Consider the following 26,150-nt stretch of genomic DNA (forward strand, 5'->3'; position numbering starts at 1 on the left):
TAATAGTGATTTTGTCTTTGGTTATTGATTAATGTTAATGACAGAAATGTCTTCCTTAACTCTATATAGTCTATAGTCTTTCCTTACACTTTGAACACTTTTTTAAGACGGGTATTGTGTTTTAAGATGGGTATTTGCCTAAAATAAACACTGCTTTGGGGTTTTCTGGGGAGTCTAACTGTATTCAAGTACAGAAATTGAAGAGTTAAACATAAAATAACATGGTCATTATTGCATAAATAATAAAAAAAAAATCATATTTAATAATAATCTATGTAATTATTAAATATCTTATTTATATATTTGATATATTATATTATTAAATATTTTATATTTAATAATATAAGAGATGCACAAACAGCACAGACAGCTTGATCTTTAAACTTAATCCTGACACACACATCGACTTTGCAGGATCTGCTGTGAAGTGAGCCACTGTGAACTCTGGATTAATGAGCAAAGTTAAAAGTTTAAAACTATTGTGGGACAGGCTAGACTTTGTTGAGCCGTAACACCGTAAAAAAAACAGCTTCAAGAGTACTGAATGATAATATGTGTTGGGTTTTCTCTGCTCAGGCCATATTCTGTCTCTGTACACGTGGGGCGGCTGGATGATCGCGTCTGGTTCTCAGGATAAGACTGTGAGATTTTGGGACCTGCGTGTTCCCAGCTGTGTGAGAGTGGTGGGAACAGCCTTTCACGGCTCAGGTGGGCTTGTTTTTCACACTTCTTTTTTTTCAATTCATTTCAAATGTACTTGTATAGTGCTTTTTATAATAATTATCATTCCAAAGCAGCTTTACAAAAGGTACACATCATTACATTACAGTCAAAATCAGAAAAGGCATATAGAGGGTTGGCTGTATACGTAGCTAGCCTGAAATAATATTTACATCTTTGTGTATTAAGTGTTTGTTGTCCTCAAAGATCTCAGATGGTTGGCATCATCTTTTCAAGTCCTCATAGGGTTGGCATCATCTCTTCACAAGTCTTGGATGACTCCACAATCAAATAGAAATAGAGAACAAAGAAAGGAATTAGCGTAGTTGCTGTTTATAATTTATATTAAATCTATGAAAGAATAGATTTGAAGAGTTGAATTTAACTATATTTTCTACAGTTATGTGATGCATTGTCTTTATGCTTTACTAAAAATAAGTTTTTAATCTACTTTTAAACTGACAAAGTGTGTCTGAGTCTCTGACATTATCTGGAAGGCTATTCCTGAGTTTAGGAGCCATATATGAGAAGGCTCGACCTCCTTTAGTGGACTTTTCTATTCTGGTTTCTACCAAAAGCCCTGAGTTTTGAGATCCTAAAGAGTGGGTAGGATTGTAGCAAGACAGAAGCTTAAAAATGCACCAAATAGCAGATTCTTACTGGGTATGCTGGTCATTTATTCTCATTATCTGCTTCTATTTAATCAGATGCTGGTGGGTCTGAAGTTGTTGTGGTTTATTATTTTAGTCAAGTTGTTGTAGCATCTAAGACAGATGGAACATGAACATTTTTAAATACACTGTTTAGAAATGTGAGAATGTAGACTAAATAATAAAGGAAATTGTCAATTATTTGTGAATGATAAACAGCAGAGGTTGGGATTTCACAATGATGAAAGGCATATTGAGGGTGCATTATTTATTATAACAGCACAGATTCAGTTACCTCACTTACAATGCTGTTACCATCATTAATGAAAATACCATACCAACATTGATTACATTTGTAGTGTAATTTGGGTTGTTTGTTGATGTATTTTCTGTTGTATGTTTGATTGTACAGGCAGTCCTGTGGCATCAGTAGCGGTGGACCCGAGTGGGCGTCTGCTGGCAACGGGACAGGAGGACAGCTCCTGTATGCTGTATGACATCAGAGGCGGACGAATGGTTCAGACATACAAGCCGCACTCCAGTGACGTCCGGTCTGTGCGCTTTTCACCTGGAGCTCATTACCTGCTCACTGGATCTTACGACAACAAGGTCATCGTCACTGACCTGCAAGGTGAGATGTGGGATGTCCCTCGGGTCAGCTTGAGTGTTGTTGAACTGAATGTAGGAAAACAATCTGATGATAATTTAGGAGTTATGTCAGACTTGACATGAACAAACAGGACAACTGCTTTCATCACATCTGTTTGTTGGAGAAAGTGTTAAAGAAATAGTTCATTTACTCATCCTCCTCTTGTTTCAAAACAGTTTGAGTTTCTTTCTTCTGTTGAACACAAAAGATATTACAGACCGATTCAATGCATCGATATCATTGGTCCATGAACATTTCCTGCTTGTTATCAAACTATTTTATAACTGTAACAAGAGGCAGTTTAATCATAACTTCATGTAAAAGCAGCTATCGGAATCATATTATTTATCATAAAACATTGTTTATCAATATGTGGCTCTTTTTGGATTCTCGGAAGCTATAGAAATTAAAAATGTAAAGCAGGAAATATGTTGGGACCATTGTTTTTGTTTACATCCCTCAAACAGGGCTATAAAGATTGTTGTAAACTGATTGCCATTGACTTCCACTGTTTTTTCCTACTATGGATGTTAATGGTTACTGGTTTCCAACATTGTTCAATATATATATATTTTTTGTTTCTTTTTTGAGTGAATTTATACTTTTTGGGTGAACTATCCCTTTAACAACATGAACTAATGGAAAAATCAGTGTACTGGTATGTTAATCAGCTAATGTAGTCAGTGTTTCAAATTGTTGCTATTTTGATTTTAATATTGAAACTTTAATGAGAATACGACAAATAAAAAAACATTTTGATAGCAGTCTGTATATGTAATATACACTAATTATGTTAAGCCACTTCGAATGAATGGCTTAAATAATATAAATATTATAATATAATATTTATTATCATTTTATTTATTTAATTTTTTACTAAAATTTGATCTGATTTAATTTTTTCCCTTTTATTTTTAAACTACTTTTACTGTTTACACCTCCTGACCTTCTCATACCATAACCCAAAAAATACACTGTGAAATTTATTGAAATTATTAAACTTTTTGGATTAAAATTAAGATTTTTTTCTTTGATTATTGTGTGCCAAATATGTTTTTTTTTTTTTTTTTTTTTTTACTTTTTTAAGTTAAGCTCTGCTTTGCAATGTTTATTATTGTCAGAATTTCTTTTGGGGGGTTTATTTATTCTCTGTCAAATTATTTCTTTCAAGTGTGTGTTTTATACAGTTGAAGTTAGAATTATTAAACCCCTTAAATTATTAGCCTCCATTTATTTTATTCCCCAATTTCTGTTTAACAGAGAGACGCTATTTTCAACACATTTCTAAACATAATAGTTTTAATAACTCATCTCTAATAACTGATTAATTTTATAATGATGACAGTAAATAATATTTAACTAGATATTTTTCAAGACACTTCTATACAGCTTAAACTGACATTTAAAAGCTTAACTAGGTTAATTAGGTTAACTAGGCAGGTTAGGGTAATTAGGCAAGTTATTGTATTATGATGGTTTGTTCTGTAGACTATCGAAATAAAATATAGCTTAAAGGGGCTAATAATATTGACCTTAAAATGGTGTTTAAAAAAAATTTAAAACTGCTTTTATTATAGCCGAAATGAAACAAATAAGACTTTCTCCAGAAGAAAAAATATTATCAGATATACTGTGAAAATTTCCTTGCTCTGTTAAACATAATTTGGGAAATATTTAAAAAACAGAAAAAACTCAAAGAGGGCTAATAATTCTGACTTCAACTATAGGTAGTCAGATGCACTTGCACTTAAAATGAATATTTTGCCCAAATATGACAATTTACTCATTATTTACTCACTCTTTCCAAAACCTTCTTGAGTTCCTTTTTCTGTTAAACACAAAACACGATATTTTGAAAAATGTTTGAAACCGGTAACCATTAACATCCCTAGCAAGAGGGAAAAAATACCATGGAAGTCAATGGCTATCAGTCTCGAACATTTTTCAGAATATTGTTTTATTGTGTGTTCAACAGAAGAAAAAAATAGTCAAATTAGAGTAATTGCTGACAGAACTTTTCATTTTTGGGAGAACTATCCCTTCATGTGCATTCATATATGTGTTGCAGTGTAAATCTGTATTTTACCCTTTTGTTTTCAGCAATTAAATAAGTGTTTGCAATTAAATAAACGATTATATATGCACACAGGTGACCTGACGAAGCAGCTGCCGTTGACTGTAGTCGGAGAGCATGGAGACAAAGTGATCCAGTGTCGATGGCACTCACACCAGCTCTCCTTCCTGTCCTCCTCTGCTGACCGCACCGTCACACTCTGGACACAGGCCACGTAGAACACCACTGACCACTCCACATAGACAACACATGTACAAATACATCTGCTTCCGTCTGTTACCAGTCTGTATTCATTTCATGTTCCTGAAAGGTGAGTTTTACAGTGGAAGTTCAACGCAAGCCCTTTATTATGCACATATATTGTCTAACGGACTGCCAGAGTGTCTGATGGCCTTGAGTCATGCTTTCCACTATAAATGTGCTTCACGCTCATCATCCTTTATGAAACACTGGACCATTTTAGCAATTTTTACAATTATTTGACCAGTTGTGATTTCTCTCTTATTTTAATATTTGACATTTTGTGCTAAAACAGCTATAAATTAGCAGATGTTTCTATTTATTTATGACTAAAGCAGCATCTTCCTGCACATGTGGTTAAAATATGTTACATTTTAAAAGTAAATCCAATGTTAAAGGGATAGTTCATCCAAAAAAATGAATTCTGTCATCATTTACTCACCCTTCACTTGTTCAAAAATTGCTTGAATTTGTTTATTCCATTGAACACTAAAGATATTTTATTTAAAAGATATATATTTCTTGTGTGTTAAACAGAATAAAGAAACTCATGAAGATTTAAAACCATATAAGGGAAAATAAATGATGATTTTTTTTTTGGGGGGGGGGGGTGAATTATCCGTTTTTAGGGGTAGTTCACCCAAAACTGAAAATTGTCATTATTTACTTACTTTTTACTATTCCCAAACCTGTTTGTCTTTCCTTCTTCTGTTGAACACAAAAGAAGATATTTTAAAACATGTTAGAAACTTGTAACCATTGACTGCCATAGCATTTGTTTATTTTACTATGGAAGTCAATGTTTACAGGTTTATGGCTCTCTTCATAGTATCTTCTTTAGTGTTGCGTAAAAGAAACTCATAAAGGTTTCAAGGGAGAATAAATGGCGAAAAAAATTTTTTTTTTGGGATGAATTATCCATTTAAAGGTATAGTTCACTCAAAACTGAAAATTCTGTGAGGATTTACTCACCCTTATCCCAAACCCGTTTGTCGTTCCTTCTCAAAATCACAAAAGAAGACATTTTTAAAAATGTTGGAAACTTGTAACCATTGACTTCCATAGTATTTGTTTATCCTACTATGGAAGTCAATGGTTGCAGTTTTTTTGGCTTTCTTCATAATATCATCTTTAGTGTTCAGCAGAAGAAAGCCATAAAGGTTTAAAACCATATAAGGGGGAATAAATGATGAAAATTAATCTTTTTGAAGGTGAATTATCTGTTTAAAGCGATAGTTCACTCAAAGCTGAAAATTCTGTCATCATTTATTCACTCTTTACTTATCCCAAACCTGTTTGTCTTTCTTCTTTCTCGTAATCACTACAAAAGATATTTTTTAAAATGTTGGAAACCTGTAACCATTGACATCCATAGTATTTGTTTATAATACTATGCAAGTCAATAGTTACAGGTTTTTAACTTTCCTCAAAATATCTTTTTTTTGTGTTTAAAAGAAGAAAGAAAGCCAGAAAGGTTTAAAACATATAAGGGAGAATAAATGACAAAAAATATATATTTTGGGGGGTGAATTATCTGTTTAAAGAGGTAGTTCACTCAATGCTTAAAATTCTGTCATCATTTACTCACCAGTACTTATCCCAAACCTGTCTGTTTATCTTTCTTTTATTGAACACAAAACAAGATCTAAAAAAAATGTTGGAAACCTGTAACCACTGACTATAGTATTTGTTTATTCTTCTATGGAAGTGAATGGTTACAAGCTTTTTTTGGCTTTCTTCATAATATCATCTTTAGTGTTATACAGAAGAAAGCCATAAAGGCTTAAAACTATATAAGGGAGAATAAATGATAAAAAAAATTCTTTTTGGGGGTGAATTGTCTGTTTAAAGGGAAAGTTCACTTAAAACTGAAAATTCTGTCATCATGTACTCACCCTTTACTATTCCCAAACCTGTTCGTCTTTCCTTCTTGTAATCACAAAAGAAGATATTTTAAAATATGTTGGAAACCTGTAACCATTGACTTCCATAGTATTTGTTTATCCTACTATGGAAGTCAATGGTTACAGGTGTTTAGCTTTCTTCAATTTATCTTCTTTTGTGTTTAACAGAAGAAAGCCATAAAGGTTTAAAGCCATATAAGGGAGAATACATGACGAAATATATAATTTTTGAGGGTGAATTATCTGTTTAAAGGGATAGTTCACGCAAAACTAAAAATTCTGTCGTCATTTACTCACTCTTTATTATTCCCAAACCTGTCTGTCTTTTCTTCTTGTAATGACAAAAGAAGATACTTATAAAAATGTTGGAAACCTGTAACCATTGACTTCCATAGTATTTTTTTCTCCTACAATGGTTACAGGATTTTGGCTTTCTTTATAATATATTCTTTACAAAGAAACTCATAAAGATTTTGAAGTAAATAGTTGGTACATTTTCATTTTTTGTTAAACTATCCCTTTAATGATAGTATCTATAGTCCTGTTTCACAATGAATGGCTGACATCAATGCACACTTTTATTTTAATCCACATATATCATCTAACTGCCTGCCTGTGCGTGTGTGCGATACAATTCTTTTCTGTTCCATGCTTGACTATAAATATGCTTTACATTCAATAACCTCTATGAAACACTAAACCATTCATGGTGTACTTGGATAAACAGACTCAGTGGTGTCATGTGACCTATAATGTGGCCTTCCTGAGATTTTACACCCTCTCCGTGCATCCACCTTTCACTCTTGCCTGTTTGAAAATAGACGCAATGTTCATTAATTGAGTCCTTTCTAATGTAACCGTATGAATGCGTCCAATGCTTGGTCTGAAATATGGACATTATTATTATTATTATTATTATTATTATTATGACCTGCTGCAAATGTTGTATCCAAATTCAGCTGCTCGTGCAAATCTTCGAAAAGGAAGTCAGTGTATAAACTGCCTTTGTGAAAGTCCGTCATTGAAAGTGGTTAAAGTGTGAATTTCACTGTTTTGGCTTGGACTCTGAGCTGACGCCATGGAGTGTTGAGTTTTAAATGTACATTAATGAAGGGAATCGGTGTCTTAAAAGCTTCAGGCTATATACGTAGTGCTAATGAAACATTGATTTAAATGTTTTGGGCCATTGGCACGTAGGTTTGTTCAATTTAACAAGTGAAATCGTTTGATACTATGATCTTGCACTTTTTTTTTGCGTGTTTTTTAATATGGGTTTTGTTTTTGTTGTATATATTTTCTAAAGATGTAGATTTTATTATTTAATTCATTCGGTTAGGTTGTTATTCATGTTAATAATATTTTAAATCAAAGCCAAACTAACATCTTGACATGTTTATGCTAATGAGCAGCTCTCACATGTAGTGGAAAAACCGTGTCGTTCCTGTAATCCTTTCTTAAATCATATTTGGACATGCTGTAAGTGTCTACTACAGTAAAGGCTCATGGGACAAGTGTGCTGCTGTTGTGTCTGAATAAATAACCCTATTCTCTACTATGGCTCCGTTCACTGATTGTCTGCTTTGATTTGGTATTTGATTTCGAAATATAATTGGTCAGTGGTCACTGGGATGCACGGATTACCAGTACTCTGGTAGTATCACGATTAACTTTCATTAATGGTTTATCTACAATGGGTACTGTTGGATGTGGAAAAGTCACTAAAATGCTCACACATTTGTGCAACAATAGAACTTTTTATTTGAATAGTCTGTGGTGCCCTTTAAGGTTGAATTTAAGGTTCAATTCGATATCTCAGTGCATTGGCGATGCTTTCCATACATAATTAGATTTTTTCATCACAACACAAGAATTTTTTTTATTAAAATCTATAAATAGATTCATATTTATATACTATTTGTAATACAATTTTGTCCTTTAATATAAGCAGTAAAATATATGTACTGTACCTTTAATTTGACCTGCTCAAAGGAAACACTCTTTTAGAATGTATCAAACAAACCTCCAACACATGCACAGAACAATGAGCATTATACCAAATAAACTAATGTAAATATCATCCCGCTTGCTTTTTCCGCGCTGTCAAACGAGGTCTTACACCTCAATGATTGGTCCACCCACTCTACAGAAAGGGCTGCGATTGGCTTTAGAAATGAAAGCGCTGTTCACCAATGAGTGATGAGGGAAGAACAGCCGCGTTTACAGTCTATATGCGCATAATACGCGGTTATCACAGGTAATCTATAATACACACAGTGGAGAAAACTTGTGTCTGGATCCACAAGTATCGCTTTAATAGCCAAGAGGAAAGGAAAAGTTACCTCATAAACAGGTCAGCGGGTCAAATGTCCAAAGTGAGAGAGAGAGACGCAGAGATGGTTTTTTAAAGCATTTCTCCCTAGTAGTGAAATAGCAGCTCGTGTGCTGTGCCTTATTCAGTACCAACGAAAGACTTTCCAGCAAACTCACAAGAAGATGAACTGTGCATAACTATCTACTTTTTAAGTAGTAAGAGCATTTTATTTAGTCGCCCTCGCCTCCTTTGCCATAGTATTCTACTACGACATCGCGCATAGGAGATGCATGACGTCAGTATGTAATAACTGGTTATGATTGTTACTGAACCGATATCGAATTGTCCCCGTCTTACAACTGAGGTATGCAGAAGAGCATCTCTGAACACACAACACGTCCAACCTTGAGGCAGATGGGCTACAGCAGCAGAAGACCACACCGGGTGCCACACCTCTCAGCTGAGAACAGGAAACTGAGGCTACAATTCACACAGGCTCACCAAAATTGGACAATAGAAGATTGGAAAATGTTGCCTGGTCTGATGAGTCTCTATTTCTGCTGCGACATTCGGATGGTAGGGTCAGAATTTGGCGTCAACAACATGATAGTATGGATCATGCATCAAGCATGCATGCCTTATCAACAGTTCAGGCTGGCGGTGGTGGTGTAATGGTGTGGGGGATATTTTCTTGGCAAACATTGGGCCCATTATTACCAACTGAGCATCGTGTTAACGCCACAGCCTACCTGAGTAAATTGTTGCTGACCATGTCCATCTTCTGATGGCTACTTCCAGCAGGATAACGCACCATGTGATGAAGCGCGAATCCATCTATAACATTTAAAAATTTTACAATTTGTACTGTATATTTAATTAAATAAATGCAGCCTTGGTGAGCAGGATGCATTCTCTAAGCTCTTCAGTTGTCTCTCAGTTTTGTCAGTTTTCTCCATGTTGCTGGTTGTACTTGGTGAGTTCAATACTGACAGTACGCCAATTCAAAGTCCGAAGTCCCCTTCGTGAAGCGAGGTCTGCTTCGTAAAGCTTCACTCGGGTTGTGTTGCAGTTCTTTGTGGTTTTCATAAGTAAACACAATATAGTGAAGAATATTCCATGTTTGTTGCTCGATATATGCCGCTGAGCAACATTCTGGATATCCGGCACGGACTGGCGCCCGTTTAGCTCGTGCACTCCCTGAGGACCGTGAACGCTTTGGCAGGGTGCTACACGGGGCTTTGAGGACCCTCAGGGAAACACGGGAGGCTGGTAGTGGGACCTGCTGCCAGGGTTATGGTGGGTGGGAGTAGCTTAGCCCACTTTATTCTATTTTAAACTCTAGTTTTAAACTTTAGTTTGCTATAGTTTTTAAATATGGTAACTGTATGCCTGTTTGTTGTATTGTTTTTTGTTTTTAGCAGGGTTGTTGAGCAAAGAAGACTTATTTTAACTGCGTGTTGCACTGTGGTCAAGCCAGCCGCGCTTCAGAGCAACACGGTCAAGACCACCGCGATTTATCATGAGCCTGCAGATTATAATGGCTTTTTTGTTGTCTTTCATTCCATAAGTTTATCTTTCAGATTGTAGTTTTCAGATGATTTTGCATGTCAAACAAAATAAAATATACTCTTTCTAAACACCTGAATTGTGTTTTTATTTGTCTTTGCCCTCCTGTGAATTTAAAAATATATATATTTTCAGAGGGTGGCTTAACGAAGAGAAAGGTTTTTTTTTTTACTGCATATTCACGAGTTCACACTTGCAATAGTTTCAGAATAAAGCGTATTTGGCGTGCTGTCCGGGGAGAGGGCTCTGAGCTCGGGGAAGACACCCAAACTCGAGTTATTCCTCTTATCAGGAAACTGAGAGGAATAGGGATTCGAGCGAAGTATCTAGCCCGGCCCCAGAACGCTCCCCCCGGGATTGTAATGCTTAAGAGGTGAGGTGACGGGGTGGTGGAGGGATGCTAAAGTCGTAGGATGCTGCAGGTAAGACGGCTTTGGTATATATAGGGGTTTGGTCAAGAACTGATTGGATAATAGAATAATTGTCAATGACGTATTTGATACTGAAACTTCTGCGCGTGCTCCTTCCGAAATTTGTTTATAAAACATCACATAGTTTTAATAACTAATTTCTAAAAACTCATTACTTTTCTTTGGTGACAGTACATAATATGTATTTTTTACTTGTTTTGTAAGATATTATTATTCAGTTTTAGGTGCAATTTAAAGGCTTAACTAGGTTAATTAATCACACCATTGGACAACAGTGGTTTGTTCTGTAGCCAATTGGGAAAAGGAAAAAAAATCTTAAGGGTGCTAATAATGTTGAACCAGAGGTCAAAAAATAGCTTTTATTCCAGCCAAATTAAAAGAAATAAGATTTTCCCCAGCGAGAAGGAAAACATATATTAGGAAATACTGTGAAAATGTCTTTGGGCTGTTAAACAGCACTTGGGAAATATTTGAAAAAGAATACAAATTTCACAGGAGGGGTTAATAACAATATGACTTTAACTATACATAAATGTGTCTGTGAGTTAAGGACATGCAGATGATCAGTTTTCACTCCATTATCCAAACTCTGCAGCGACTCCACAAATGTCATGTGTTGTGAACTGCGACTCCTGCTCAACTATAATCCAGACTCGACATTGAACATCTTGAGATCATGGGACTATTGCGGATGTGTACATGACGTTATCCACGCTGAAAGTTTATATTGTGCAGCCATTATTGCTGGTCTGAATTAGGTTATGCAGAATGATGAAAATATATGAAGAGTTCATTTGCTTAAGTAGATGACTACAGAGTACAATAATGGTGAAAAACAACTTGATTCATGGTAATTGCTAAAACTGACGCTTTTTTGAGTAATTCTAAATTAACATTTAAATAGTTATCTACCCAATAACAATGTTGACAATAATATGACTGTTTTAAGACAGAGAAACTTTTTTTGTTCAATACAAGATTTAAATGACACTTTACTGACACCTAGTGGAATAAAATGAAACCTTCAGAAAAAACATGGACCTAACAGACCGAGAAGGGTGATCCTGCACAACTGGAGTGGCTGCACTTTCAGGATCGTACTTTTAGGACCGCATCTTTAGGACCCTAGTTTTTTGTGACATCGCCACCTGCCGGATTAGATCATAGACGCTCTAATAAGATGGACGACATGGATGGCAAGAATAATGTGAGTACCGATTTTCTTTTAGGTTTTATTTTAAACTGTAAAAGAAGGTGTTTATTTAGTACTGTTATTGTTTTATACTGTGCAAAGTTTATGCAAAAATGCCCGATTAGCCCGCACGATTTACCCCAGTTTCAAGGGTCTCGGACAAAAATTGTGGAAAGTTATGTTACGATATGCGACGATTTTTTTCCAGAAGAAAATCTAATAATACTGAGTGTGGAGAAGTTTACACAGGTAAAATGAGAGCTGCTAACTATTAATCAATTATTCCCACGAATTGGGAATACATTTTCTAATTGTATTAAATATTACAACGTTCTCAATTCGTGGCCATGGTTTAATGAAACTGTAGATTTAATGGCGTGTTGACTTAACGGCTAATCATTATAAAAAGTACGTTGATGTGCGAGATGTTTCAGATTTACCTATATTTTTCTGTAAAAGTGTGAAAACGTCTTCTACTCATTGTTTTATCACATTAGCCAAGTATAAATCAGGCCTTGAGTCTTATTATCATGTATTATGTCTACACATTAATATCTATGTTTATTGTGTAGGCATGTTAATGTCTATCTACCTGGCCAATATGAAGTGATGGCCAATATAATTGAAAACAAACTACAGGAATATTTTCAGTGAGGTTATCTCAAACTGTTGGGTAACACTTTATAAAAAATGCATACTATAAATTATTAAGCATTAACAAATGGTTAACTTATTACTTTATTATTTGTTTAGCATTAAATCTACATTAATAGACATAGTTAAGCAGTTTATAAATACAGTTACAAATGCTAGCTGTATTCTTGAATTAATAGCACCTCTATGATGTGCTTGCTTGTTTTTTTTGTATTTGTTAAGTATTTGTTTCATTTCATTATTTTTGTTTCATTACAAAATTAAGTATTATTTAAGCAAATGAATGACAGTGATTAAAACAAAACAATAAAAAATAAAACTTTACAAAATCAAATAAAAAACAAATCTTTGCAATCTAAAGATAAAATTACTGCACAGTTTAAACCCCACATAACATTAAAAATGTTTTATCATATTGCGAAATAGTGATATTTTGATGTTTAATCAAATGTAATTTTTAAAATGTAGAGTAATTTTATTCTTACTTAAAAATAGCAAAGATTTATTTTTCATTTGATACTGAGCCTTGTCATTTATAAGAGATCTACAAATCATAAATATTCCACACTTTAGATTAGGTCACAAAACTAAGAAGTTGAGCTAATACCAGATTTATTAATTTACAGAGTAACTATTACTCTATGCCTGAAAAATAAGATGTATACATGTTCATTAATCACTAAAGCACCAATTACTCTTAAATAACTGGTATGTAAATAATGCAATACTTCATTATTGAAAAAAGAATCGCATTATAAATAAAGAATACAGCATCTGCAGCTGTATTTAAACTACTTACTAATGTCTGTTATTGTAGATTTAATGCTTAGCAAGTGATGAACTAACTATTTGTTAATTCTTAAGAAATTATTCATAGTATGCAGCTATTTAATTACCAAATACACTAACTATTAGGCTCTCTCTTTTTCAAGATGCATATAACGATCCAACAAGGGAGATCCCTGCCTGAATTGAAGAGATGCTGTATGATACAGTACACATGCTGTATGATACAGTACACAGGCTGTACTGATATATTTTGACTACGTTCCTATAGGCTGTACTGGTGTATTTTGCTTATGTTCTTATAGGCTGTACTGATATATTTTGACTACGTTCCTATAGGCTGTACTGGTGTATTTTGCCTGTGTTCTTATAGGCTGTACTGGTATATTTTGACTACGTTCCTATAGGCTGTACTGGTGTATTTTGCCTGTGTTCTTATAGGCTGTACTGGTATATTTTGACTACGTTCCTATAGGCTGTACTGGTGTATTTTGCCTGTGTTCTTATAGGCTGTACTGGTATATTTTGACTACGTTCCTATAGGCTGTACTGGTGTATTTTGCCTGTGTTCTTATAGGCTGTACTGGTATATTTTGCCTACGTTCCTATAGACTGTACTGATATTCTCAGCCTGCGTTCTTATCCTTTTATTTTCTTTTTTTGTAGAAATCTTGCACAACAAATTGATCCTGGAAACTGGACTGAGAAGACTGGGCATGATGTTGCTGTGACTAAACAAATGGCTATTTCAAACAAATATAACTACAAGAGATAGACAGTGGCTTTCATCTGTATCTTTTTTTGTTACTTTTAGGGCTTGCCACGCCAGAGCTGTGGTAATGAATGTGGGGTTTTTATGCTTATGGTGAGGTCTAAAGTTTTTAACTAAGTATAAACAAGCGTTTGTCAACACTATGAATAAAAGCTTTTCCATCTTTTCTATTGCAGTATACCCTTTGCTCTGTGACCGGTGTGGCAATTGAATTCCAGGAGGTAAGTTTGTTTAAAGCAGCGATGTCCAAACGGTCCTGGAGGTCCGGTGTTCTGCAGATTTTAGCTCCAACTTGCCTCAACACACCTGTAAAGATGTTTCTAGAAAGCCTAGCAAGAGCTTGATTAGCTAGCCCAGGCGTGTTTGATTGTGGTTGGAACTAAAATTTGCATGACACTGGCCCTCCAGGACTAAGTTTGGACACCCCTGATTTAGAGAAAATGTTAGAAAAAAATTCTCACTTTAAATGTTTGTTTGTATACTCTTTATCTTGAAGAAAATGGACACATCATGAATTATAAGACTTCAAAATAGAAGGGTATGGCACCTCTGTAACACTTTTGAAAAATTTCATGTGCTGTTTTCCATTTTATATATATATATATATATATATATATATATATATATATATTGGATGTTATCATATGTGTTTGCTGGATAATGTATAATAAAGTATAATGACTGTCATCGTCATCTTAAGATAAATAGGAAATATTTGCAATAGTTGTTTCATGCTATATGCAGCTGTAAGGTAATGTAGTGTAGGGAAAAGCTATGCAGTATTTTAGATTAATCTTGTTATTTTTAATCAGCGGTTTGCCTTCTGGACCGATGAGGCCAGAAACTTGCTCCAAGGAAAACTTCAGCCAGTGTACAGGGTGCCAAAAAAGTGTGCTATCTCTGAGGAAATCCCACTTCACATTCAGGCTGTTCCACAACAGAGGAAAAAAGAATTGTCCACTTTATTGTAAAGTTAAAGGGGTCTGAGGAGCATTTGATGGTAATTCACCAGTCTTCACATTTATCCATCTTTGTCTTTAGTGTAATACGTTTCTCTAAATAATTGTTTTTATACCATTGTTTGCCCATAGGGTGTACTCAACGGGAAGCCCTCTTAGTGGTTGCGTAAGCAAGCATCTTTCCAGGTGCCTGTCTACATAGACAGTGAGGAAGAGCAAGATATCCCTTTGCTTATCTTAAAGACGTACTGCACAGGACACCAACAAAACTGAGGTTTACAGATGAAGTGCAGCTTATCTGTGATGTTCTTTTTCCAGAGGTATGCCAGACCAAATAATGCACTTACAAAATCTACTGTATATAAATTGCATGCTGGGTGTTACTCATTTATCGACCCATGTATAATGATATTTGCTGTTCAGTGGTGGTATATTAGTTGGTAGTATCAGTGGTGGTATATTAGTTCATAGTTTAAATGAATAATTTTTTCATAGGCCATCATACATGCTCTGGGGGTCTTGAGGGGTTTGTCTTTAGATGATGCTGAGCAGGTCTACCTTTCTGGCACAAAATATCATTACAGGTCTAAATCTAGGAAAGAAGGGAGACCATTCAATAGGTGGGTATTGCTCTTATATACCTAAAAATTTGCAGCTGGCAGTTGGGTGTGCTTTTTGGTTCTCCTAACAGTGCATAAGTTTAAACCAGAAATATATATTACAGTTAAACATGGTAAAATATATTTTTTATTACTTATAATAAATATTAATTTAAATTTAATTGCATAACAAATGGTTCAACTTTTTATTTGTTTATTTATTTATATTTATATAGATATATATATAGATAGATTGATTCTCTCTCCCTCTCTCATTCACAGGAGCTAAAGGAATGCTGCTTTTTGTGCTATTGTGGCTGTTGTGTGTGGATGTTTAAATAAATGTACATTCTTGAATAAATCTGTCATGTCTCTCTACATCCTTTACAAACTGGTTTTAAATTAGTTACTGCATATGCTGATTACATTTGATTTCAATGTATTTGTCCTGATACTGAGCTAATTAGTTTAATCTAAAGGGATTCATCCATATACAGTATTTTTCAAGAAATGCAAGTCTTTTAAGGCACTCATTTTTTTCATTTGTGTAAAGTTAAGAAACATTTTTAATTTCTTTTTTTATCTGTGAATTCATTTGTTTTAATTTAAAATTGTTACTTACAGCAGGTGTTTCACACTTTAACTTCTGGTACGTTTTACATCAAAAAGCACAATTTGAAAAAAAAAAGCTCCTAAAAGTCTCCGCTATATCATCCAATCAGGTAGGTGGCGCTGGGAATCCAGTCCTGCAACTGAAGTTTTCACTATATAATTAAATTCGGTAGGTGGCGTTGTTAAATATGGTCCTAGAAATGCAGTTCACCGTGCCATCCAATCCAGTAGGTGGCGCTGCCGAAAAGATGCGGTCCTAGTAATGCAGTTTTACAATGTCATCCAATCCAGTAGGTGGCGCTGCCGAAAAGAAATGCGGTCCTAGAAATGCAGTTTTACAATGTCATCCAATCCAGTAGGTGGCGATGTCACAAAAAAACTAGGGTCCTAAAGATGCGGTCCTAAACGTACGGTCCTGAAAGTGCAGCCACTCCAGTTGTGCAGGATCATACTATTGAACAGACCGTGAATAGCACAAATAAAACTTTAAAATGCAATGAAAATATGCATTATCATATAAACACACACACACACACACACACATATATATATATATATATATATATATATATATATATATATATATATATATATATATATATATATATATATATATGTGTGTGTGTGTGTGTGTATGTATGTATGTAAGTATGTGTTTGTATAATATAAACCACGCTGATCTAAACCTAAACTTTTTCAATTTTAATCTACTAGAACTTCAATGTTAAGCTGCTGATACAATCTACATTGTAAAAGCGCTATAGAAATAAAGATGAGTTAAATATATATGCATCGTTAAATTAAGACGGTTTTCTGTAAGATAATATTTGTCAATCCACCAGCTCCTGCCCTCCATCTGAACTTCGCGCGTCACCAGAACCACGTGATTCCAAACGACAGCCTAAAAGCTACCTCAATGAAACCCGATCCTTCTTTGGTTAAAAAGCTGATTATTCTTATGATCTGGACTCAACAAACCAAAATCATCAAGTGTTGATTTATAAAATAGTCAATATAGCTTTACATCATATAAAGTAGGCAAATATATGTACCGTAATGCTTTGTGATGATGACGTGTGGGCGTGTTTAATGTACAGTACACGTCAAGAAGGGCGTAAATTAAAAAATTACTTTCGTTTTTAGTTCTTTACATTAAACTAGTTCGGTTGAAACTTGACTGCCGTTTGCAAACTTGCCTAAAACGCGCTTTTAAAACATTAAAAGGTAAAAGTCTGTGCCTGGCTGATCAGCGTGTTATTTGCAGATCTGATCATTAATCAAGATGAGCAACTACGGTAAGAAAGAAAGCGCGCGATCTGATCACTTTTCAAAGTCGTTTAAAGCTATAATCTCTTCTTTGTACTGTTAAATAATTAGTATCATAATTTGTGTAATGTTGCGGAACACGTTTCGCTACAAATAATCGTAATGTTATAGTCCTATAAGTTACATAACGTTACATTTGTTTTTATGCACAGAGGCCGAATTTGTGGATCGGAACCGCGCCGCCCTTATTCAAAGGGTTACAGCAGTGATGCCAATAGCAGATGAGCTGAAAAACAAGATTCACGATGAAACATATGCAGAGATTAAAGAAGAAAAAACCAACCAAGGTAAAATGAGAAAGCTCTATGAGGCGCTAAATGCTGGCGGAGACCGAGTGAAAACAGACTTTTACTATGCTTTGAGAAATAATGAGCTATACCTCTTCAAAGACCTGGGTAAGAGAATCTCAATTCTGAATTATTAGTTCACAAATCTGCAATTATGATTAGTTTAGTCAGCATTAACCATCTTTAACTTGTCCTGCTGAACAGGTGGTGTGACAGCTAATCGTGACGAAACTGATGTGAACATGGAGAGAATACTACAGTAAACTGAACAGTGAGTACAATCTTTTGTCAGCCGCATTATTAATGCACACTCACTGGCCACATTATTAGGCACACTGTGCTAGTAGTAAATAAGACCTAAATTGCCTTCATTTATTTTCTTTTCGGCTAAGTCCCTTTATTAATTAGGGGTCGCCACAGCGGAATGAACCGCCAACTTATCCAGCATATGTTTTAAGCAGCGGATGCCCTTCCAGCTGCAACCCATCGCTGGGTCACATACATACACTATTGTAGGGATGGTATACAGTTTAACCCAAAGAATGACCAGTCTGTCAGATGAAGAAGAGCCGGAGTCAGAGATTTAAATAAATAAATAAAGTTTACTAAAGATAGTTTCCAGTTTCATCAGCAGAAGCCAGCTTCAACATTCGCAATGAGTTCCTAGGCCGCTGATTGGTTAAAACACAGATAGACCAGGAAAATTTCCACATGGGGTTCGTGCGCACAATTCTGAACAATATCTTAAGCATATAAACGTCAGACATCCACTAGACTGTTTAGAGCTGACTCCAGACCTGTGAAACGGATCCACAATCAAATAGAACACACACACTTAAAGTACAATCTATTTCTTATCCAAGGCTGAATGTCTCTCAGCCGTCTTTATCAAAAGTGGTTAAAAACCTGTATAATCTACATTCAGGCAGTTATAATATCCTTACTACAGAAAGTCTATCTTGCATAAAAAGTAGAATCACTTTAAAAGAATTAACCATAAAAACAGCAAAATCACTTTAGACATTTTAGATAGTATTATCAATAGAAACAGTTGCTTCCAGTCCTCAGCCCTCAGTTCCACTCAAGGTCTCCGTGACCTCTGACCTGGTTTGGTGGCTACTGAAAATAGTTATAAAGGGACAGGCAAATGCACTGAACATTCTTATATTTAAGCAATGTGTTACTTATTCATTAATTAAAATCAATTCACAGTTAAATACTCATTCAAATAATCATATTTAATAAAAAATTATGAAAAACAGGATGATGAAAAGGATAAACGTTGGTCCATGATGAGACGGATTGGAAAGCAGAAATGCGAATCCTTCACTATAGACAATTTAGCTTACCCAATTCACCTGTACTGCATGTCTTTGGACTTGTGGGGGAAACCGGAGCACCCAGAGGAAACCCACGCAAACACGGGGAGAACATGCAAACTCCACACAGAAATGCCAACTGGCCCAGCCAACCCACTGCGCCACCCTTACTTGCCTTCAGAACATTCTTAATTCTTAGTGGAAATCCATTTGACAAGATGCTGGAAAATGAGACAGTTACTGAAAATCTCACTCACTAGGGGTCACCAGAGTAGAACGAGCCACCAATTACTCTGGCATGTTTTATTTGGCGGATGCCCTTCCAGCTGCAAACCAGCACTGGGAAATACCCATACACTCTCATTCGCACACACTCATACACTACTTCCATTTTTTTTTTTTTTTTTTTTACCTATACTGAATCACACGGAATCTGTGTGCACAGAAATTCACAGATTTACGCATCTTTTTAGCCCATCATTGACTTATTTTTACTTCTACGTATTATTACTATATTCATTTTTTAAATTATTCTCAGTAATATTATCGACTAATATGAAAATGTTTATATGATTTATTTAAAATACAGTTTGTAAAGTAATCGTTTATGTCTTTAAGTAGATATATTATATGAGAGACTTGCTTTGTTTACCAAATAAGTGGATGTAATTGGATTTGCACTCCCAAAATCATTCTGCATAAATCCGCAGATTTTTTTACTAATTTCTCAGCAGAAATAGCAAAAAATATCTGCACGTTTTTGCGGTATAGTGACTATTTTGCTGTGAGGTGTAACCAATGAGAACTGTTTACCTGGATAAGCTTCAACACTCGCAATGAGTTCCTAGGCCGCTTTACAGAGGCAACAGTGCTAACCAATGAGCCATGTGCCACTCTGACATTAATAAGCACTCATTCTGTGGAAGTTTTTACATGATTTCATTGTGTTTTCCTTTGTTTAAAACATTTTTATATCAGTCAGTTCTTTTAACACAAAATAAACTATAGCAGACTATATGGCATAACAATCGTACAGTTAATTATGCAGTGAGGGGCTCAGCCTTCACTCTTGCAGAAGTCCATGCAGTTTCCGCTGTTGCACTGGACGTTACTGGAGGGGTCGAGAGAAAAAAATAAACATTTTCAATGTTTTGAATTTAGACTACTAAAAGTGTCAATCCTACATACTGAACTTTTAAATAAACGTTCTTCCTCATTCTGATGTATTCAAGCATTCACACCCTGGTAATTAAAGCTTGATGTGACTACTTGACCATTAAAAAAACTTATGGCTGTATGCACTATGCGTACCTACGAGAGGGCAGGAATTAATGCTACTTTTTAATTAATTAATTAATTAATTAATTAATTAATTAATTAATTTATTTATTTATTTATTTATTTATTTATTTATGTTTTTATTTATTTATTTATGTTTTTATTTATTTATTTATTTATGTTTTTATTTATTTATTTATGTTTTTATTTATTTATTTATTTATGACATAATTTAAATTGATTATTAAACCGTATACACTACAGCTGCTTTTCAATGGCCCACCACATTCTTACGAACCTATTTTAATTATTAAAGTTATTATTTCATTGACTTGAATATAATTAACCATATAGTAGAATTACTAACCCATTGTCTAAAATCTTGAAATAATTAAATAGCGTACTATTTTATTGATGTCTAGAGCTTGATTAATTTGATTGGCATCCTAGGCATGAGACCTTTACTTCACCTGACTGAGTGTGAGTTTATTGCATGCAGTGCTGTATTTGGTAGCACATATCCTAAAGCTCTGATCCGGGAGAGAACTTTACCAACAGGTACATGCACTACTGAAAGACTTTTTTTCTGCTGCGCATCAAATATAGACATGCCACAGTCCACAACACCTTATATCCATGCACGGATATATGGATATAATGATGCCACTATAATACAAATGCACTATTATTGTTGCATTATCATTGTTTATTTTTCTGTTATGTTCTGAGATTTTAAATATATTTATTTCCCCTCCAGTCATTTTCAATCATCACGTTACATTTTAGTCATTTTCCCTTCAAATAAAACTGATTTGCTGTCTGGCCCCGTTTGGCATGGAATGTAACGGTTCAGCATAAAAAACGGTCCAGCACGATAGTGGAAAAGCGGCTTTTAAAGAGACAAACTATATACGAAATTCGTTTCAAATAGATATTTTTCCCAAGAAACATATACAAATTATATTTTAGTTGAGCTTATCTCTGTGGGTGGATGATTTTCAGTCAGTGGAGAGTAATAAGGATTTAATCAATGCCTCACTTATGTATCACAATATTTGCAGTTTTTTAATATGTCATAATTTTAAAGATTACGTCTTGCGTCTAATTTTTTCCTTGATGCTAATGTGCTTTTACATTTAGATTTCAACGAAATATTAAAACTAAAAAGGAAACAAATTATTTCGTAATGAATGCCCTTAAATAATGTAGCCTTTGACAGTAAGCATCAGTTGTCAGTTCTTGATATGATTGGATAAAGGGGGCGGGGCGGTTCAGGATTTGTGCGTACCTTGGACTAAAATCCTGCTGGCGCCCCTGTGTACTACATCCGCCATTTTCCATAACCACGTGACCGACTCACATCAGTTGCATCGATTTACTGCTATAGGTTGTTTTCAGTCACGTGGTTCTGGTGACGTGCGAAATTCAGATGGAGGGCAGGAAGTAAAAAAATGAATAGGAGACATAGCGAAAAAGTCTGTATTTTTGTGATTTAAACCATATTTGTTAATGATGTAAATAGAAATTATCCACATATGTTGGGCATGATACTTATATCATGAAGAGGAGCGAGTTTTCTACTCAACCAAAATATATTTGCCTGTCATGGATGTGGTAGATACTGTAAAAGCTACATTACATGAAAAAATACTATAGTAAACACTAGTATTTGGAAGCATACTATAGATAATTACTAAACTTTAGTAATTATTACTAAATAATTGCTAAAATTATTAAACTGTCGTAGCAATTATATTGTTGCTGTGGTACAACACAACTGTAGTAATAAACGAATTATTAAATAGGCTTCAGTTTTCTATTAATCACAATGCACCACAGTTTACACTAACGTTACAGTATTTATTACAGTTTACTGTGCTACAGTATTCTGTAGCATTCATTAACAAAGAGTTGTAGACATTATACACTTTACCATGTGGTTCAAAAACATGTTTATTATAAATAAGGATAGTTTTTCCCCATGATATGTTACAGACATCACGAGACAACATGAAAGCATACAAAAGTAAGGACATATAGTCTGCATTATTAATTTATTTTTGTAAGGGGGAAAAGTGCTCTACAATAATAACCGTCTAGTTTTGTAGCAAGGGCTGCATTTTTTTGTTCAGTCGATGAATTTACCAGCAACAAACATTGACCCCTGCTGCGCATCTAAATGTTCACGTTACGGTTGTTTATTCCACCAAAACGCCAGTAAAGATATGGATTATTGCAAAACGAGACAGAGATTTTATTGCAGTAATTACATGGCAGGGTACATTATTATATTCGCCTGGATTTTGTATAAGTATGTTGGTGTTTGTATCTATTTTTATATAACACATTAACCTATAATACACATAGCTAGGCCTTTATATAATCTTTATTGGTGTTGTCAAACGATTATCACGTTCAAAAAAGTTTGTACACATGGATGGATTAAATGAATGTTTATTACATGCCACCTTTTCTTCCATTTTTCTGCCAGTTTTTGGAACTTTCTCCTCTTTATGAGCTAAAACGTTTGGAAGTCTATAAAAGCTGTTCTGCATTTCTTATTTTGGCCGATTTAAACAATTATAAACAACATAAAACAGAAACATTTTGATGTTCTGATAGCGATTCCTATGTTGAAGAATCACTTCCTGCCCTGCAACTGAATTTCCTGCGTCATCAATGACGTGATGTGAAACAAACCTATACATAAATTCTCTCACATGGCACCATGGGATAGCGTAGCGTGTTTTATCGGATGTGAGCTTCAGAATCTCGCTATAAGTAGTGAGTCATCCAGGTACTTCTTGCATACTGTTATTCAAATACTATGAATTCAGACGTACTACTTGGTGTTGACTATGACTTGCACCACATGATCACTGCACCTCACATAGAACCAGAGAAAAACGGCAGCACTTCCAGTAATAAACTCTTAATTAGCCATATATATCCTAATATTTGAGTTTTTAAAAAATGTGCAATTGATTTTTGCCAATGCAAATGTCTTCATACGTCTGCGCCAATTGCCTAGTGGTCAAGTGCGCCGACATACAGTGTATCCGGAAAGTATTCCACATTTCCACATTTTTTTATGTTACAGCCTTATTCCAAAATGGATTAAATTCATTTATTTCCTCTAAATTCTACACACAATACCTCATAATGACAATGTGAAAAAATAAAAAAGCTGGAAAATCACATGTACATAAGTATTCACAGCCTTTGATCAATACTTTGTCTCTGTACATTTCTGCATTCATCTTTCCCTCTATCTTAACTAGTCTTCCAGTTCCTGCTGCTGAAAAACATCCCCTCAGCATGATGCTGCCACCACCATGCTTCACTGTAGGGATGGTATTAGCCTGGTGATGAGCAGTGTCTGGTTTTCTCCAAATGTAACGCCTGGCATTCACTCCAAAGAGTTCAATTTTAGTCTCATCAGATCAGAGAATTTAATTTCTTACGGTCTGAGAGTCCTTTAGATGCCTTTTGGCAAATTCCAGGCGGAGAGTGACTTCCGTCTGGCCACTCTACCATACAGACCTGATTGGTGGATTGCTGCACAGATGGTTGTCCTTCTGTAAGGTTCTCCTCTCTCCACAGTAGTACGCTGGAGCTCAGACAGAGTGACCATCGGGTTATTGATCACCTCCCTGACTAAGGCCCTTCTTTACCGATCGCTCAGCTTAGATGACCTGGTGGTTCCAAACATCTTCCACTGATGGATGATGGAGGCCACTGTGCTCATTGGGACTTTCAGAGCAACAGAAATTTTTCTGTAACCTTTCCCCAGTCTTGTGCCTCGATACAATCCTGTCTCGGAGCTCTACAGACAAATCCTTTGTCTTCATGCTTGGTTTGTGCTTTGACATGCACCAAAACCCTGGGACCTTATATAGACAGGTGTATGCCTTTTCAAATCATGTCCAATCAACTGAATTTACAACAGGTGAACTCCAATTGAGCTGCTGAAACATCTCAAGAATGATCAGAGGAAACAGAATGTACCTGAGCTCAATTTAAAGCTTCACAGCAAAAGCTGTGAATACTTCTGTACATGTGATTTTACAGCTTATTTATTTTTAATAAATTTGCAACAATTTGCACTGTAAAGCACCAAGGTACTCATGGTGACGTAAGTTTGATTCCCGGCTCAATGTCATTTGCCGATCTTTCCCTTCTTTTTGCTCCCAATGATTTACTATCAATTGTCTACACTGTTGTATCCATTAAAGGTAAAAATAAAGTTTTTTAAAAAGCAGATGTTTTTATACAAATTTATGAAAACAAACTAAATAAAAAGTATAATTGGTAGTCAGAGGATGTAGAACAAGTGAAACTGGTGTCATCTCAGTCATGGTATAGCGTGAATGCAGCGTGCATCGAGTTGCTGTTATGTGATTGGCTGATTAGTATTAACAAGCAGTTCATCAGGTGTGTCTAATAAAGTGGCCAGTGAGTACATAGGTGAATTCAAAATCCACAAAGTCATATTAATAAACATCCTGAATAATCTTTCTTTACTGAATGTAGCTCCCTGCACTGAAGACACAGAAGAAGATCTTGCAATTGGAAACAGATGTGACCTGAAAAGATGCAGCCACCTTAAGATTAGAGAAAGTTTCAGAAATGCAGTTACTAAGGGAACAGTTTACTCAGGCATTTTGACCAAAGATATGTCTCTTTCTTAAACGAAACACAAAAGGAGAAATGGATCTGTTTAATATGAAGGATGAATGTATTGATTGTTGAAAGTTGAACCTTTCAGATCTTTTGACCTCTGTTTTAAATAAGTCATATGGGTGATCATTTTGTAAGTGAACATTTTTAATCCATAAACATTTCATGTTAAGAATAAATATTTGCATTTTTTTAAGTATTTTTATATTTTATACTAAGTTTTAAAGCACAATCAAGTATCAAAGAAGTCTTATTATTAATTAAAGTGCTGGACAAGTAGCCCTTTTTATACTATAGCCAACTAGTATTGAACTTGGATGACGTATACCACTTGTTTTTTATATTTTAAATGTAAAACATCATTCACTTGCAACATGATGTCACAACATTTATATAATAAAATGACAAACACTTGCCTTTCTGTCTTTTTTAACCACCTTTATAGTGTTGATTTTATCCTACTGTTCATTTCCTTTCACAATGCATTGAAATCATCCACATTGCAGTGGCAAGGATTTCTTTCTGTTTGATAACCTGTGAATTGGTTTACTTTACATTGTTCATTTTGTTGACAATCAGCAATACAGGGGTGTTTAGAAGTGATAGCGAAAAAATCAAAAGGGGCTACACTTACCTTCAGTGTTAACCCTTACTGTAGATTACGTGGTAAATGTAAAAAAGCCAGTGTTTTGCTGTAATAAAAGGAAACAGTATTTTACTGTAAAAGGAGTAGGATTTGTATGAAATCATATAGTGCAAAGAATAAATTACAGTAATTTACTTTATGTACTCATTACAGGTAGTAACTGTGACAAAAAAAATAGTAAATTACTGTTCAACCATTACTGCCCCATCTGCTCTGATGCTTTGTTGCTATTTATAGAGAAGTGCATTTATTTTAAGGCATAAAATAATGATTTCGACATCACCACACACTTCCACAGGCTGTCTTATTCTAAACACAAAGTTGTTAGAAAAAGTTTTCAGAAAATGCTGGCCCTTTAAGGGAGCCAGGTGTTTGATGTTTACTTCTGAGTGTGCTCCATTCTCTGTCAATTCAGATGCAGAGTCTGACATGTTTCATTATTAAGAAACTACAATAAGTAAAATGTGTTCAGATGTTTTTGAGGGTTTCTAAAAT

At 34.8% G+C, this 26,150-nt stretch overlaps 2 protein-coding genes across 2 annotated transcripts in view; both read left to right on the top strand.

Moving 5' to 3' along the window:
- Positions 1-7,789, top strand: part of wdr47a (WD repeat domain 47a) — a 39,120-nt gene extending 31,331 nt beyond the window's left edge. The window contains exons 13-15 of the mRNA XM_056480777.1: positions 577-708; positions 1,783-2,001; positions 4,169-7,789. Of these exons, the coding sequence (XP_056336752.1) occupies positions 577-708; positions 1,783-2,001; positions 4,169-4,311 (494 nt within the window). The 3' untranslated portion in view covers positions 4,312-7,789. The remainder of the gene's footprint in view (positions 1-576; positions 709-1,782; positions 2,002-4,168) is intronic.
- Positions 7,790-17,215: 9,426 nt separating this feature from the next.
- LOC130247522 (PYD and CARD domain containing) lies at positions 17,216-25,423 on the top strand. Its single transcript, XM_056480803.1, has 4 exons — positions 17,216-17,414; positions 17,598-17,840; positions 17,937-18,003; positions 24,863-25,423. Exons 1-3 carry the CDS (start codon positions 17,402-17,404, stop codon positions 17,993-17,995), a joined length of 315 nt encoding a protein of 104 aa, XP_056336778.1. The 5' UTR covers positions 17,216-17,401; the 3' UTR covers positions 17,996-18,003; positions 24,863-25,423.
- The last annotated feature ends 727 nt before the right edge of the window (positions 25,424-26,150 follow it).

Source organism: Danio aesculapii, chromosome 2, assembly GCF_903798145.1.
Source record: "Danio aesculapii chromosome 2, fDanAes4.1, whole genome shotgun sequence".
Taxonomy (NCBI): Eukaryota; Metazoa; Chordata; class Actinopteri; order Cypriniformes; family Danionidae; genus Danio; species Danio aesculapii.

Bases quoted from the DNA above. Each gene is read 5' to 3' on its own strand.
- LOC130247522 (XM_056480803.1), top strand. The intron at 17,841-17,936 runs GTAAGAGAATCT...CCTGCTGAACAG, and splicing joins ATACCTCTTCAAAGACCTGG to GTGGTGTGACAGCTAATCGT.